Source organism: Loxodonta africana, chromosome 25 (assembly GCF_030014295.1).
Source record: "Loxodonta africana isolate mLoxAfr1 chromosome 25, mLoxAfr1.hap2, whole genome shotgun sequence".
NCBI lineage: Eukaryota > Metazoa > Chordata > Mammalia > Proboscidea > Elephantidae > Loxodonta > Loxodonta africana.
Window position 1 is genome coordinate 37,971,626 of NC_087366.1, and position 18,207 is coordinate 37,989,832.

The window sequence follows — 18,207 nt, forward strand, 5'->3', positions numbered from 1 at the left end:
GCACTCGCTAGCTTTGTTACTTTTATCAAATTATTTAATCTCTTTAAACCTCTAGTTTCCTGTTCTGTAAAACAGGGTTAATGGTATATACCTCATCATGAGGATTAAATAACCTATATAAAGCACCTAATGCAGAACACCAAATAAATACTGGTCATTACACGCACTCCTCACTTATTGACTATCTCATTACCCCACATTTTGCATTTATGACAACTGTAAAAAATCTATCTGGCTGTCTTGCACATTAACGGACGTACATATGGCAGTAATGAATGCCGAGGTGTGAGGTGAGAGTAACGCTGGCTGGTTAAGGTTATGTGTCAACTTGGCAGGGATGTGATTCTCAGTGGTTTTGTAGTTACGTAATAATATACTCATCTTCCATTTTGTGATCTGATGTGGTCATCTTCCATTTTTACATAATGCTGATTTTCACATAACAACCTGGTCTTTGGAACCTAACCATGTCAATAAGTGAGCAGTGGGTGTATTAAGAGGTGGATACCCTATTGCACTCCTAATGGCACTAGACATCTAGACACAATAATCCCACAACTGGGGACCAAAATAATCATATAAATATATGAGGTTAATGAAAGACAACATTGTAGTCTACCCTGTTGGATCCATTGCCGTCGAGTTGATTCCGACTCAGTGACCCTATATGTAGTCTATATTATTACAAAACACACAAAACTAAAGCTAGTGAAGCTCATACCATAAACAGTGTCCTAAATGATCACAAAACAGTCATTTCCTAACAGCACCCCTCCACCTCACTCAAAATGCAAGCTCCAGTCTACCCAGACGGAGATGGGAGCGGGCGGAGGACTGGCGCCAACTGCCAGGCACATTATTCCACATCTGCATTATGGTTGGCATATCTTCACAGAAATTGACTGTAATTATTTCTTAATAGTTTGGGAATTACCTTCCATCAGTTCTGCTAAGAAAGGAATGGATTCTGGTAGCAAGACAATATAATTCTCCCTTAGTTTTTCCGCCACTGCTAACACTGTAATCAAAGCAGCAAATCGAACCTGAAAGGAGGAAAAGGGCAAAGAACGATGATAAAAAGTAGAACTGCTGTATTTCTTATCTTGAAATCTGTGCGGACTGGAAACAATCTCTAACTTTTTAAACTAAATGTTATTTCTCGTGATTTTATTTCACTTCATTCTGTCCATTCAACTTTTGTCCTAGAATATCAGTTTATTTAACAATTTGGGATTTGTCTGTAATACGAGTAACCTTATAAATCAGTAGTTTTCCAACAGTGTTTCAGTGTTGCAGATGTTTAATGTGAAGGTAGTTTTTATAACACCGTCCTTTAAACTAGTAAAATAAAATAGCACATGCAAATTCAAGTGTGTAATCAAATGCCCCCGTACTGGAGCATACCCCAGGCAATCGCGCGTCTCCTACCACCTCTGGGCAGAGCTCCCTGTGCATCAGTGCCAACTGGTCACCACTATAGACTGTGATGGTCCAGGGCAGCTTGCCTCAGAGATGAAGAAAAAACACATTCGCTGTGTTATGATGTCCTAGAATGGATGTTTTGGAACTTTAAAAAGTTTTGGGTATTTCTCACATGACTTGTGTATGACCAGGAACACAAGCAGTTGTTAGGTATTCTTAGGTTAGCAATTCACTTTGAAACAGAAGTTCAGCTAATTTTCTCTCAGGTTGGGGAATAATTTAAAGAACATTTGGATATTGCAAGGGGAGTTGTTTAAAAATCATCTGTAACTACCTATGTTGAACCAAGATTTTCTTGATATTGTACAATCAAAATAAAATATTAAAATCAATTTGATGATACAACTTGTATAAGAACCTACAATTCAAAATTTGGGGATTCATCCAAATAGCATCATTTTTTCCTGATTATTTTCTAATAAAGAAATGTTATATATTTGAACTTACAAATCCTATTAATAAAATTCTGCTTTGGTCTGTTTTATCCACTGAGGTTCTTCTATGATAGTTCATTTGAAAACTTTGACACTCATGTGTGGAATTTTAACTCCACTCAACCTATCCATAACAGTATATTTCTACCGTGACCACTTAACTTTCATTACAAAATCATAGGCCTAATATATACAGTATATTACTCTAACTCAAAAGACTGTTCTGTGGACAAAACAAAGCATTTAGCTCTGAGAACACACTGAAACTTAAATGTCACTTAAAAAACACAAGGAATTACTTCAAGTTTCTGCCATTCAAGATTTAAAAGTATTTTAGTACTTCTGAGTGCCTACCACATTATCGGGATGGGGGATTGTTATTTATAAATACCCTGTAAGTAAAAACCAAGACTTCTCAGGCTCAAACTTCTGCCTAACACTGCTGACCTCTAGCACTAGGTGACCAGCAGCAATACTTTCCCATCAGTTTACCATGGTCCACTCTAAGTTTCTTTGTGTTCCACAGTGAAAATGTGCAGCATCAGTGGTTGTCTGACAACACTGTTCAGTTCCTAACCTTGGGTGAGGAGTCTCTCGTCTTTAGCAGGATTTGGTAGTTCAGTGGTTTCCACAGAGAGTCATCTGCCATGGCCACTGAGAACTGCCCAATACAAGGTATCAAGTGCTTCGTCACCCGCTCTTGGAACTTCTCTTCTCCCCCAAGTCTGTTTTCCAGCTGTTGAGAATAAGACAAAGACTTTGAGCTACAGCGTCTTATATTTTCTTCTGCTTGAAAACACCCATTGTGTAAATAATGTTTTACTACCCTTCATGATGGGTTTGGGTTGTTTTTGGTAACTTTTCATGTTAGGAGGATCAAAACCCAGGCACTAGTCCAATACTCTAAGCACATTCTGGAACTTCTTGGGCTTAAATCTATGAGAATCTCAAACAGAATCTCCTAGCCCTTCATAGTGTGCCTTTCCTGCAGCAGAACATCTTGGATGAGCTTGTTCAGAGAGAAGCCAAACCCTAAAGCATTCTCAAAAAAACCCAATTAATAAAAATCTCATAAGGAGACCGTATGTCTTCCTTTTAAAAAATTCAAAAGTAAAACTCAATAAATTCTACTCTGAAGTTGAGTTAAATCCATCAGAAGTCAATTTTGAAATACAAATTTCATTAAGAATATTTTATGTTAAAAAAAACTCAAGAGCAATGCCTAGCAAGCTATCATTTTAGCAGCTATGAAGCCAGCACAGATCTGCCAGTGACAGACTTCCCAGTAAGGACACATGACGACTGAGTTAGTTACCTGATCCACCAGGGGCATCATCAAGGCTTCTGCTCTCTCTTTACTTAAAAAATGCTGAGTATCAAAAAGGAAGATTTTATATAAACAGTTCAAAATATACTGTAACAGCAAGCAGCACTTTTCAGGGTCTTTTTCAGAGTCAAAAAATGCTTCATCTGTAAATAGAGTAAAAATGAAAAAAGATGAAGCTTTCACAGCTTTAAGTTTGAACTACCATAAAATAACTATAATCAGAAAAGTATTTCTAAGATGATCGTGAAATCATGATAATCTTGATAACAGCAGAATGCAAATAAAGCTGATGGCCTCTCCTGTAAGTGATTCCTTCTATTAAGATTCTAATACCTAGCTTAGCAAGTTAAATTACCTGAAATGCCAAGTGGATTGCTTATTAGCATTAGAGAATAAACCAATCTTAATGTTTCAAAGTTATTTCCAATGACTTAATAATAATGCCTGTTCACTTAGTATCTTTTTCCCAAATGAGTCAATGTATTAATACCACGTTTTCATTAAGCTAGAACAAATACTTCAATGTCTGACAACTGACTACAAAGGAAACACACTCTTTAGCTTAGAATTCAAGAATCTGCAAACTCTTGTCTCTGAGCACTAGGTCATGTCTTGTACTTATTGTGCCTTGGGCAGGCAGAACTGAAGTGAGCTACCAACCTGTTTTGGAGATGTTCACCTGGTTCAAGGTATCAGCAAAAGGCTTCACTAAATGGCCAGCAAAGAGAGTAAAGAGCCCTTTCAGTTTCTCAGCAATGCAATCTGCCAAGTTGTAAAATGTCAGCAGTCTGTCCTTTGGGGCATCTTCTGTTTTGGCCCAATCAAACAGCTAAAAAGACAAAGTAGTATTAGTTTCTTCTACACGTGTGGGGTTGCAGTGAGTCAGAACTGCCTTGACGGCAACTTTTTTTTTTTTTTAATGTATTTTATAGGTATATGTTAATACAAAGGAGATATATGAGGAAGAAAAGACTGACCTTAAAGAACAGGGGTCTGAAGGTGACTTCAGAAAGCTTTACAACCATAGCTACTAAACAGTCAATGATATAGTTTTCGATTTTTCCAATTTCCTCCAGATCATCCTGGAAACAGAAGAGCCGACTTATTAGCCAGAGTTCTGAACTGACATCTCGTTCTAAATTGTTTTGATAAGTGTTATTTTGAAAGATTACACTTTCAGAATTATGGGGGGTGGAAATAAGCTGACCTCTGAGTGCTGTGCTCTGAAGTCCAGGGCCTCTAAGAAAAACGAGGTGAGCTGAGACTGGTGGGAGGTAAGCAGGTCCTTCTTCATCACCCCAATATGCTCCTGCAAGATGCTCATGAATGGACCCAGGTGATCCTACCAACAACACAGTAAGCAGACGTGCCACATTTATTACTCCTAGGGTTCAGCAGTGCATCGGTAAAGGAATCAAACAACCATATTCTTCTTTAAGTGAAAATTTAAAAGCATAAGTATCACCTCTCCCTCTCCAAAGTCTAATACCCAATATGGGTCTAACCTTCCAGTTCTTCTTCATTTGCTTGTAAGTTTTGTTGATGGCTGGCAGTAAGACTCGGGGTGACAGTGTAGTCGCCAGCGTTTTTTTAAGAGATGTGAGACGGACATTAGCCTGCGAGGCAGAACCCATCTCACTAGTGATTTTCTCCAAGTGAATCACCTACAGGAAGATAAACACAGTTGTCAAGGCCATTGTGAACGCTGCTCCAGAGCCTCTGCACACTTACAGAAAGGCTTAGTGATGACCACGAGAAACCAGTTCAAATGCTGGTGCTTACTGAAAGCTCGGCGTGCTTTCTAGCTATCCACTGAACTCCTTTTAAAGCCAAACTAGAACCTCCGTAGATAAAACTGGGCAGACACCTCTTTCCCAACTGGGAGTCAGGGAGGTGGGTAAGTGGTGGCGAGCAGAAGCAAACAGCCCCAGCCCAGACAGCACTTAGACTGGGGAATCTAAGGACCGTGAGATGAGTCAACTTCTTCCAGCTGAACAATCTAGAAAGCTCCTTATAGTACAGGCCTCTTTCTGTAAGAAGTCCGCTTTCCAGGCCTGACTGTAGAGTTGTCAATCAGGTAAACCGTTTGCACCATGGCAGCTAAGGCTTTAACCTCATAAACAGCATGTGATCACTACAGCGGAAGAATAATAACCAGAGGAGTGAGGGAGGTCAACATCAGGCCTGCTGTATTGCAATATACGAATTCTGCTGAAAAGACACCTTAGGATTCAGAAACCTTTCACATTACAAATATGGCACACCAGTTTTCGAAAAACATAATAAAAGGCAGCTCTACCATCCTAACGTCAAAAATGTCAGAGGGGGAAAAGGCAGTATAATACATTCTGCAATATCAAAAGAGATAAGATCCCCCATATCAATTTCATGATTAAGCAGTAGGGATGATGGAAGAGAAAAAGAGGCACACGTTTAAAGACTGAATGCATCTTTTCAGAAATAATCTTTCCCTCTAAGACAGAACTAAAAACTTAAAGAACAAATCACACCATTAAGCCTGTCATTTTTCCCGTTCCCAGTCCACCCCAAACATTGTGCTGTGGTTACCCGAGCTCACCTGTGACAGGACCCCTTCAAGGTAGGGGCTGATGAAGTGTGGGAGGGTCTCCACGACCTTCTGCAGGGCTGCCAAGGCACTGAGCAAGTAGACCTCACTGGAGACCAGCTCAGTGGTGTTTTTCATTGTTGTCAACAACGACGGCATCAGGCTAAAAACAGAGCAAGAGTTTTAGAGCAACTCTGAGCAAAGACTGGAGAATGGAGGAGAGCTTGTTATGAAAAATTAAAATAATCTGCCTGTTATATCACTGTGTATCTCATAGTTTACAAAACCTTGTCTACACATCTTATGTAACTGTTGTTGTTAGCTGCCATCAAGTTAACCCCCAACTCATGGTGGCCCCATGGGTGCCTAAGAGCAAGAAATTTCCCAGTGCCAACAGTACTGACATAGCAATAATTGTTTAAGATAACAACGTCTTTCAAGTACTGAACACTTGATACGTGTCAGGCACTGTGCAAAAAGCCTTACATTCACTGCCCTACAAGAATCCCCACAAGGTAGGCGCCTGTCTCCCCCTTCCAGATGGCAAAGCTTTCGTAGGTTATGTAACCAGTCCACGGCTGCAGAGCTAGTAACTGTCAGAGGCAAGGATGGACCCAGGGCCATCTAGCTTCTGAGTGTGGACAGCCTAAGGCAGCTTCTGCCTTTCCTGGCTGGACTGGCCCTTCTCTGAAGAAGCTGCATTTAGCGCTTCTTAATTACAGCTATCAAGGGGCAGCAAGAACCAGGGGACCATAAAGTAAATGGGAATGTTCCATTTCTCAATTTGAAGAAAAGATCCATTCTTTAACAAATCTAATTGTATCAACTTCTACTCAGAGCCAAAAAAATCGCCAAGGGGTGATTTTTCATTCTGGACCAGAAACCCTGTGTAATCATTCCTGTTGCAAGTCCCCAGCAGAGTACCTGGGGAGCTGGGGTATCGCCAGTGCTTCCAGAGTGGAGGTCACCTCGGCTATACACAGCAGGGCACTTCCCACGACGTTCTTCTCCTCCTTGGCTTCTGGAGCAACCAGTTTTACTGCGGCGGCCAGCACAGGGACAAACGGTTCTCCATTCTCTGCACCAAAATTCTTACACAAAAGCTTTAGGGTATACAAAGCCGTCTGTCTATTTATCGCTTGTTCTTCCAGCTCTTTCTTTTTACGCTGCACGATGGCCAAAAGGACTGGAACTAGTTGTAGGAAGCTGTGAACCTGAAGAGGACAGCCAAAACCCCCAAATAATTAAAGCTACGTACAAATGCTAGTCCATTTCCCATTTCTGCTGCTTGAGATCATCCGAATGGAAATCAACCTGATGGGTCCTTAAGCTACAAGACACAGACAGGCATTTCCGTACTGCTAAACAAATACACATGCTTGCCGATGAATTTCTGATTTACATAAAGGCTTGGAGTAAAAGAGGATTAGAATTATACTAAAGTTAAGACAAGGAATGGCTTGCACTAAGTAATTAAGAATTCCATTAAGCTGAAATTCCATTCAAAGAGCTCTTACTACACATATACTACGACAGAATTAACATCACAATTTTAAAACACATCACAGTATTATATTCAGATAATACTATGATTCAAGTGTAAATTGCACCACTGGAGAAACGGAAGGGAGTCAGACACAGCCTGCCTGCCGACAAGGCAGAGAACAGTAACCGGGTCCGATGTGCAGCAGTCACTCACTAGTTTCTTATTCCAGGATGTGTTCTGCTGCAGCTTGTTATTCAGAAGGTCCAGTGCTTTCCGGCGCACAGACGGCAGTGGGTTGCCCACCAGCCCTCTGATGACAGGAATGAATGTTTCTGTAGGCAACAAGGCATTGACCTATAGAGCAGATTATATTAAAAAAGAAAGAAAACAAAGAAGTTCAACTTGGATTAAGACAGCCTTCTATTTATCGCACACCTCCTAGGGGCCAGGCATCATTTTCGTACGCATTTACTTTTTTAATTCTTATAGTAACCTTTCAGATAGGCAGAGTTTGTTGTAACAATTTGTTAAGAAAAGAAAGAAAATGATGCCAAGAGTAAGTGAACTGCCCAAAGCCTAGATAATTTAACTAGATTTAAATAGCTTTCCTAATTTCTAGACCAGTGATATTTCTAATTTCTAATATACGACATACTCTACCTAACAAATATTTTTATTTTATTCCACTTGGATAGAGTAGAACACTATATAGTATATTACACAACTGAATATTTAAAACATATTTATTGAGGCCTGTATTTAGAGAAGCAATCTTTTTCAGACAAGTTTATTTCCAGTCATCAAAAGAGACTATTTCAAGCAAAACTGAGTTTCATTATACCAAGAGAAGCTACTGTTAATTTTACTCTTAAAACTTTTAGTTAAATAATTCGCAATGACATAAAAACGGGCAACAAAATGATAATGATGGGGAGACGTGGGAACCTACCTTATCTAACGTGTCGTAAGCTTTACTAAGGAGAGCTCGCCAAAACTTCACAGTCAGTTTGTCTGCATTTTTCTCCAAGGACTGGGCTACAGCATTAATATAGCCAAGAACGGTCTCTAGCAACCTAAAAACAAAGAAGACTTGTTTAGCAAACAGTAGCTGCAGGCATTTTAAGTACTCACTTATCCCTCTCTCACGTAGAATGTTTCAAACAGAAAACACAATTAGATCATTAATTTTGTACTGAATTATTTCAAAACCATGTGGAAAGATACCTTGCTCATGGATAGGAAGACTTAACATAGTAAAAATGTCTATCTACCAAAAGCCACATATAGATACAATGCAATTCCAATCCAAATTCCAAAGACATTTTTTAATGAGATGGAGAAACAAATCACCAACTTCATATGGAAAGGAAAAGAGGCCCTGGATAAGTAAAGCATTACTGAAAAAGAAGAACAAAGTGGGAGGCCTCACTCTACCTGATTTTAGAACCTATTATACCACCACAGTAGTCAAAACAGCCTGGTACTGGTACAACGACAGATACATAGACCAATGGAACAGAATTGAGAGTCCAGCCATAAATCCATCCACATATGAGCAGTTGATATTTGACAAAGGCTCAAAGTCAGTCAAATGGGGAAAAGACAGTCTTTTTAACAAATGGTGCTGGCATAACTGGATATCCATCTGCAAAAAAATGAAACAAGACCCATATCTCACACCATGCACAAAAATGAACTCAATATGGATCAAAGACCTAAATATAAAATCTAAAATGATAAAGATCATGGAAGAAAAAATAGGGACAATGCTAGGAGCCCTAATACATGGCATAAACAGTATACAAAATATTACTAACAATGCAGAAGAGAAACTATATAACTGGGAGCTCCTAAAAATTAAATACCTATGCTCATCCAAAGACTTCACCAAAAGACTGGTAAAAAGTTTTTAGCTATGACATTTACGATCAGCGTCTGATCTCTAAAATCTACATGATACTGCAAAAACTCAACTACAAAAAGACAAATAACCCCATTAAAAAATGGGCAAAGCATATGAACAGGCACTTCACTAAAGAAGACCATTCAGGTACCTAACAGATACATGAGGAAATGCTCATGATCATTAGCCATTAGAGAAATGCAAATCAAAACTACAATGAGATTCCATCTGGCTCCAACAAGGCTGGCATTAATCCAAAAAACACAAAATAATAAATGTTGGAGAGGGTGCGGAGAGACTGGAACACTTATACACAGCTCGTGGGAATGTAAAATGGTATAATCACTTTGGAAATCGATTTGGCGCTTCCTTAAAAAACTAGAAATAGAACTACCGTACGATCCAGTAAGCCTACTCCTCGGAATATACCCTAGAGAAATAAGAGCCTTCATACAGACAGATATATATACACTCATGTTCACTGCAGCACTGTTTACAATAGCAAAAAGATGGAAGCAACCAAGGTGCCCATCAATGGATGAATGGATAAATTATGGTATATTCACACAATGGAATAGTACGCATCAATAAAGAACAGTGACGAATCTGTGAAACATTTCATAACATGGAGGAATCTGGAAGGCATTATGCTGAGTCAAACTAGTCAGCTGCAAAAGGACAAATATTTTATGAGACCACTATTACAAGAACTCGAAAAATAGTCTAAACAGAGAAGAAAATATTCTTTGATGGTTACAAGAGTGGGGAGGGAGGGAGGGAGAGGGGTTTCCACTAATTAGATAGTAGATAAGAACTATTTTAGGTGATGGGAAAGACAAAACACAATACAGGAAGAGGTCAGCACAACTGGACTAAACCAAAAGCAAAGAAGTTTCCTGAATAAACTGAACACTTCGAAGGCCAGCGTAGCAGGGGTGGGGGTTTGGGGACCATGATTTCAGGGGACATCTAAGTCAACTGGCATAATAAAATCTATTAAGACAACATTCTGCATCCCACTTTGGAGAGCGGTGTCTGAGGTCTTAAACGCTCGCAAGTGGCCATCTAGGATGCATTAACTGGTCTCAACCCACCTAGAGCATAGAAGAATGAAGAATACCAAAGACACAAGGTAATTATGAGCCCAAGAGACAGAAAGGGACACATAAACCAGAGACTAAGACCAGAAGAACTAGATGGTGCCCGGGTACAACCAATGACTGCCCTGACAGGGAACACAATAGAGAACCCGAGGGAGCTGGAGAGCAGTGGGATGCAGACCTCAAATTCTCGTAAAAAGACCAGACTGAACGGTCTGACTGAGACTATAAGGACCCCAGAGGTCATGGTCCCCAGACCTTCTGTTAGCCCAAGACTAGAACCATTCCCAAAGCCAACTCTTTAGACAGGGATTGGACTGGACAATGGGATAGAAAATGATACTGGTGAAGAGTTAGCTTCTTGGATCAAGTAGACATATGAGACTATGTGGCAGCTCCTGTCTGGATGGGGAATGAGAGGGCAGAGGGGGTCAGAAACTGGCCGAATGGACATGAAAATAGAGAATGGAGAGAAGGAGTGTGCTGTCTCATTAGGGGGAAAGCAACTAGGAGTATATAGCAAGGTGTATACAAATTTTTGTATGAGAGACTGACTTGATTTGTAAGCTTTCACTTAAAGCACAATTAAAAAAAAAAAAACTGTGGAAAGAAAGAAAAAGAGATTATCATCACAGAAAAATACCAGTAAGAAGTAAACAGGTACCTTTCTCAAGGAGAAAAATCGTCAAATCTCAGGCTTTATGAGTCGCTGAATCAGTAACTAGTGAGCCTGTGTTGTGCGAGTTTGAGTGCTCATGGAGTTGTGCCCCTGGCTAACAGCAGCTGCCCATGTCAGAACCCCACTCCAGAGACTTGAAACACACATACACCATTCAAATCAAAAAGGAGTACAAATAAACACACATAATCCATGCCTTCGGCATTAACTAAATTTTTTTTTCCGCATTACTAGGAGGCAAAGGAGAAACTATGAACTTCAAATAACCTGGCAAGTTGAGAAGTATACACCAAATACCAGCACACTGGCACTGGGGCTCCCCCTGCTCTGCCAGCCCGTGACTGTACACGGAGCACAAGCAAGCGTGTGTGGGAGGGTGGGACTGGAGGGCAGGGGAGGGGAGGGGCGGAACTTAACACTGCAGAGATGACGGGCGCAGAGGGCACAGACAAAATCACCCCCAGAAAGGGAAAACCATGTATCAGGTGCTTTTTCTTTTTAAAATTCTAGACACGGGGCTGGAAGAGAACTCATGATACTGGCTATAGGGAAGGAACTTTAAAGTACGTGAGGCCCAGAGGTGGTCTCGGGAAGGCAAAGCTCCTAGGGAAGGACGTATACAGAAAGGTCAGAAGGTACACTTTGAGGATGCAGTAGTATGGGGAAAGAATTTTCACATCAAAATACGTAATGACAGCATATGGATTATAACCCACTGAACAAAGTAAAAATTCATAAGCACCCACAGAACTGCTCCAGATTAAAAGACACTAAAAAGTTGTGACAACTACACACAGTACACAGTCCTGGAATGGTATAAGGGACCAGGGAGTGGTATAAAGGACATTGTTGGGACAACCAGGGAAACTGTAATATGAACTATAGATTAGGTAACAGTATTATGTCAGTAAGGAGCCCAGGTGGCACAGTGGTTAAGTGCTTGGTTGCTAACCGTGAAGTCAGCAGTCTGAACCCACCAGCTGCTCCACGAGAGAAAAGACGTGGTGATCTGCTTCCATAAAGATTTCAGCCTAGGAAATTCTATGAGGCAGTTCTACTCTGTCCTATAGGGTCACTGTCAGTTGGAAGCAACCTAATAGCAATGGATTTTTATTATGATCAATGTCAATTTTTTTCTGAATTTCCTAACCGTACTGTGGTTTTACAAGAAAATGCCCTTATTTTTAGGAAACATACACTTCAGTACTTAGGGGTAAAGGGGATACAACTTTCAACAGCTCAGGGAAAAACTATACGTGGCAAGTATGATAAAGCAAATACGGCAAAAAATGGAAGTGATAAACTTGGGTAAAGAGTTTTCTGTGCTATTCTTTTAGCTTTCCTGTAAGTTTGAAACTATTTCCAAACAAAAAGTAAAAAAAAAAAAAAAAGTAAACATACCTCTGTTCAAGGCCTTTTAAAATCTGAGGACCACCACTTTCAACTACCTAATTTTTAAAAGAAGGAACCATTAGAACAGTAAGGAAGTAAAAAAATCATCTGAAGTTGGTTCAATGAAACTCATCTAAGGTTATGCATTTAAATTTGCCACTGCAACCTTCTTCTGACAATATCTATTTAACCAGGTTCAGGTCACCCTTATTATACTGTAAAAACTATGTATTTCTCTTATTTTAATTGCATTTTATTTTTAATGTTTCTAAAGTACTGTAAGGATTCAGAAAAAAATATAGAAAACAATGTACATCATTTACCCACTACCCACTTTTACGAGCTACTAAGCAAGTTAAGAGGAGCCCTGGTGGCACAGTGGTTAAAGCGATCAACTGGAAACCAAAAGATGAGCAGTTCAAAGCCACCAGCAGCTCTGCAGGACAAAGACGTGGCAGTCTGCTTCCATACAGATTTACAGCCTTGGAAACCCTATGGGGCTTCGACTCAATGGCAGTGGGTTTGGCTTCTTTTTTGAACCAAGTCATACATTACAGATACGGCTGTGGTCCCCAATATAGTGTTCCCTGATACCATTCTGCCACTATCCCAGCCCCACAAAGAAAGCCACCATCCTGAATCTGCTGTTGGGATGTTATCAAAGAGTACACATCACTCAACAGCATGTTTTCTGTGGTAATATTAGATTTTTGAGATCTATCCATGGTGACTTATGTTGCTCTAGTTCATTCATTTTAACTAAAAATGGTATTCTTTGGTATTCTACCACAACTTATTCATCCATTCGCCTCAGTTATTAGACATTTATTTCCATTAAAAAAATTTTTATTAACAACACTAAAAAAGAACATTTTTATAAATCTCCTTAAGCATGTAGGCAAGTTTTTGCAGAGTATGTATCTAAGAGAGGGAACTGACAGACCACAGGATATGAGCATCTTTGACTTGGATATTGGCAAGTGTGTTTTTTTAAAAGGGGCTGCGCCAGTATATACAACCCACCACTGTGCACAACAGTTCCCACATCCCCATATCCTTGCCACTCCTGTTATTAACTACTTCGAAATTTATGACAGGTTGATAGACATCATGGTGATATTTTGTTTAATCTGCATTTTCTTGCTTCCTAGGGAGATGGAAGTCTGTCATATAGTAACTGGCCATTTGTGATTCTCCTTCAGCGAATTCGTATTCTTTCCCAGTTCTAACGGAAAGAGAAGTATTTTGATTACATGCACAGCAATAATCTTCTCAGCCTGACTTCCTTTTCACTTTGTTTATGGTGGTTTTTTGGTTGAAGTTTTTAAGAAGTTATTTTCTATCACAATGATGTTTTCCTTGATTTTCTCCTAAAAGTTCTAAGTGCTGAGTTTCACATTTAAGTTTTAATTGATCTCAAATTGTTTTTTGTCTGTGGTGTGAAACCAGATTCTTCTTTTTTTCCCCCAAGTAGAAAACCAATGGTGCCAGCTCTAGTGTGTGCCCGGTTCTCCTTCCCCAGTCGCTGTACTGCCACCTATCTGTACTTCCTGCATCCACATGAGTGTGTTTCTGGGCTTACTGTTCGGCCACACTGATCTGATTAGTTTTGTACCAGCACTGTCCCTGGCACTTTGCATTTTGGATCAACCTGTCAAGGTCATTAAAGAAAAAAAAAAAACTTGATGCAACTGAGAAAACACACTGAATTTATAGATTCATCTGGGGAGAACTGACATCTTTAAATAGTGAGTCTTCCTACCCAAGAACACAGTATATTTTTCCATTTCTTAGAAGTGTCCTTTAATATCTTAGAAATTCCTCCATAATATTCTTATACATATTTTTGTTAGGCTTATTCTTGGTACCTTGTAAGTTTCTGTTTTTATTATATATGGGCTCTTTTTTCTACTCTATTTTCTAGTTGGTTGTTAGTGGTGTGTAAGATTAATGGTAGCATTACACAACAGTGTGTAAAACTAACAAATTCAGCAAACTTACTTGATACCAAACAGTGTCTACACTGACAAACACGTGTGCTGAATGAATTATTAGTTCAAATAATTTAGTTTGTTGATTCTTTTTTCTAATTCTTATACTTCACATCTTTCCTTGTAAGGAAACAATGACGGAGAGCGTCTTTGTTCCTGCTTTGATCATAAATTATGATGTAAATTACAGGTTTCTGACAGATAGCTTTTATCGGGCCAAAGAAGTTCCCATTTATCCCACATCGCTAAGAGGATTTATTTTCTTAATCATGAATGATTACTGAAGAATTATTTCTCTAAAAATATTATAACAATCACATGGTTTCCTCTCTTACTCTATCAATGTACTATACTTAATAGATGCTTTAAGGTCAAACCATTCTTGCATTCCTAGTCAGGATGTTTCTTTTTTTCCTTCTCTCATTGTTTCAAATGAATGTGCAAACAGAAAAATGCACAAATCATATGTGCTGAGCCCACTAATTTTTACAAAGTGGTATAAACCACTATCCAGATAAAAAAAACAGATCACTATCGGCACTCCAGAAGCTCTCCCCCACCTTCTCCTCTCACTAACTTTTCCCTCCACCCCTTAGATAAACACTATCCTGACTTCTAAAGCCAGATGTTTTGCCTGTTTTGAACTTAAAAAAAAAAAAAAAAACACCATTGCTGTCAAGTCGATTCTGACTCATAGCAACCCTACAGGACAGAGTAGGGCTGCCCCACAGGGTTTCCAAGGAGCACCTGGTGGATTCGCTCTTAACCGCTACGCCACCAGGGCTTCCGTTTTGAACTTTAGGTAATTTGAATCATAGTATACGTTCTGCCACGTCTGGCCTCTTTCTTTCAGTATTACGTTTGTGAGATTCATCAAGTTGTTGTCTGTCACTGAGGTTCACACGTTTTCATTTATTAACTATAAAACGATTTATTTATCCACTCGAATGTTGTAGATGCTGGGTTGTTGCTAGTTTGGGACTACCATGACTAATGCTGTCATCAACATTCTTGTATATGTCTTCTGGTGCACATGTTCGTGCATTTTTGTTGGGTATATACTATTTGAGGTACCTGGGTGGCGCGAATGGTTTGCACTCTACTGCTAACCAAAAGGTTGGCTGTTTGAGCCCTCCTAGCAGTGCTGTGAAAGACCTGGACACCGGCCTCAGTCAAGATTACAGCCAAGAAAACCCTGTGCGGCTCGGTTCTACTCTGTAACACGTGGGGTCTTTGTAAGTCAGAACTGACTTGACAGCGACAGGTTTGTTTTTTGGTTATGTTTTTCTCATACCACTTGAGAATGTAATTAACTGAGTCACAGTATTTATATATGTTCAACCTTAGCAGATACTGCCAGGTTTTCATGGTGGCACATATTATTTTTTTCTTTTCTTTTTAAAGGCATGTTTTGGCCCCACATTTTCATGAGATATCTGCCAAGCCATTTTTACTAGTTTAAAACAGTTCTTTTAGAAAAAAATAAAATCATTTTATCATAAACACACTTAAACGAAGACATTACCTTTCTGATAAAATGACTGGAAGCCAGGAGCTGAGACATGAAGGACACAGACAAATACTTAAAGTGCCGTAGTTGCTTGCTAGTGTGAGTGTCGACATTAAAAACCTGTAGCATTTCATCTTGTGACTCACTCTTATTACATGCCGCTTTGGCAATGGTTTCTGAAAAACAGCAACAAAGTAAGCGGTCTCCACCTGAATCCTTAGTACGGATATATATATAATGAGCTTTAAAGTGCAGCATGGTGAATGGGATACAATTTTCAGAAAGAAATTTGTTATTTTATTACACCCACAGTTTTTCTTCTTCTAAATTAATGACAAATACTTGAATATTTTCTGAGTATATTTACTAAGAAAGTACCCAATAGTCCTGAGAAGAGGATGTAAAACAAAGCAAACTAAAAAAGCAAAAACAGGGCAACTGAGACAAGCGAATGGAAGACAAAGATACCAATCACGGATGGAGCCTTTACATGTTGACTCTTTACCCACTCTCTGACACCTCAAAGGCAGTAACTTGGTCCACAGTGGACTGAAGGAGGGTCGTGGCTAGCTTCCAAGGCTCAGACCTAAATATGAAGAGGTGTGCCCTGGAACTTCAAACTTTAAGATGCAGAACCCCTTATCTGAACGCATCTAGCACATAAGGATTAGGGGTACAATGAGTGGGAGGGAGTCCGCGGCTGGCCATTAAATGCCACTGTCTCAGAGAATAATTCAACATGCAGACTCCTTCAGTAACCGTGTGGCCATGCACAGCTTTCCAGGCTCCTTTCTGGTTCTCTCCCTGATAAACTGTTCCCTGGGCAGACTGCAGCATGAGACAAGCGACTGCCTGGCCAAGCAGGGCTCACAGGGCAACTGAATAGCCACAACAGAAAACAGTTTTTGTGTAACCCCCTCTCATTACTTGACTTTTAATGCACCTGGCTGCTCTGCTTCGAAGGGTAAAGAACTAAGAACGTTCAACATACCGGCCCTTTCCTAATCCAGCCTCAGCAGTGCCGTGATTAGTGGAATTTCCTTCAAGAGCCTATGTGGTAAATTTTTAATGTTTAGTTACCACTACTGTGGGGGGTGTGTGTGTGTATACATATATATATATATATTCCTTTTCCTGTAAATACCTTCACAGATATTTTAATGCGAAGCTGAGAGACAGCTAGTAAGGTACTGCTAACTTACTGACATTTTAACACAATTCATCCAGGACACTTCTAACACCCCACAGCATACAATACATCAGTGCAGAGGTACAGGGTGTAACAGATGTCTGTGGGGAATGGCAAGAAGAAATCCTACTTACTGTTTTCCATAAGCACTTGAGAAGATATGTGATCAGACACTAATAATTATTAATGTACTTTTTAAGAAGTCCTTTTAAAACTGTACCATGAGTTTCAATGCTAGCCTGCATTGCTTATCTTTAGCTTTCATATTAAACAATAAATGCTTACCTTCTTTTTCCTCTGGCAGCTTTGTTAAATACTGGAGGATATTCATCAAGCTTTGTATTTGATGCTGGACCCTAAATTCACAACAGACTGAAATCCAAAATTCAGTGTCTGCCTCTAACACAGCATCCTGTATGCGGAGGGGAGAAAAAAGGGTAATGATACAGTACCTATCAAATTTATGCTAATTAATTAACACAAATAAGGGGAAACGTTTATAAAATACTCCTTAACATGTAAAGTCACTACATACTGTTCCATATGGTTGTATGTATCACCAGATGCCTAACAGATATGGAGCTCCTTACATAAAAGGGCCAATTTATGAGAATTACAAGGGCATCATTCCCATATATTGGCATTGTGGTTTCTAGCAGATCTGAATATACTAGTTTACTTTGAGTAGGTAGAGATCTACTACTAGATCCCAGGTCTGACTAAGGAGTAGTTTAAACACAGTCCTTGACATGCACCACCTCATGTCTTAACTGACTTCAATGATGCTGACGCCGTCCAGAACACATTTACAACACCAAGTGTCTTCAAAATCACTTCCAAAACACATACTGTAGTTTAATTACTTTACAGCCATGTCATATCGGGCTTAAAATAAAATCTCCCAACATGGCATCAGGCTTGACTCTTAGAAAAATCAAATCGCCTTCAGAAGATGTTTTGCTGCCACTGAGGCTATGCAGAGTGCCACAGGCTCTGAAAGCAATTTTAAAGAATGCTAAGAAATAAACAAAACGTTCCGAGCAAGTGCTGCTAGACAATGTACATTTAGCATAATCAGCCTCATACTTAAACTTCAAAGTATCACAAAATCTGTGTGAGCCATAACCACTTCCCTTCTTACCACCTCG

The 18,207-nt window shown here is 39.6% G+C and overlaps 1 protein-coding gene across 3 annotated transcripts in view; it reads right to left on the reverse strand.

The window, feature by feature from the left end:
• The window catches only part of HEATR1 (HEAT repeat containing 1), a 60,095-nt gene that overhangs the window by 1,766 nt on the left and 40,122 nt on the right, over window positions 1–18,207 (reverse strand). For all 3 annotated transcript variants that reach the window (XM_064276705.1, XM_003410910.4, XM_064276706.1), the window contains 14 exons: window positions 17,345–17,471; window positions 15,886–16,046; window positions 12,379–12,425; window positions 8,245–8,368; window positions 7,509–7,649; window positions 6,734–7,023; window positions 5,822–5,972; window positions 4,749–4,907; window positions 4,451–4,585; window positions 4,221–4,325; window positions 3,904–4,072; window positions 3,232–3,386; window positions 2,494–2,652; window positions 935–1,043 (listed from right to left, as the gene is read on the reverse strand). In XM_064276705.1, the coding sequence (XP_064132775.1) occupies window positions 935–1,043; window positions 2,494–2,652; window positions 3,232–3,386; window positions 3,904–4,072; window positions 4,221–4,325; window positions 4,451–4,585; window positions 4,749–4,907; window positions 5,822–5,972; window positions 6,734–7,023; window positions 7,509–7,649; window positions 8,245–8,368; window positions 12,379–12,425; window positions 15,886–16,046; window positions 17,345–17,471 (2,032 nt within the window). The remainder of the gene's footprint in view (window positions 1–934; window positions 1,044–2,493; window positions 2,653–3,231; window positions 3,387–3,903; window positions 4,073–4,220; window positions 4,326–4,450; window positions 4,586–4,748; window positions 4,908–5,821; window positions 5,973–6,733; window positions 7,024–7,508; window positions 7,650–8,244; window positions 8,369–12,378; window positions 12,426–15,885; window positions 16,047–17,344; window positions 17,472–18,207) is intronic.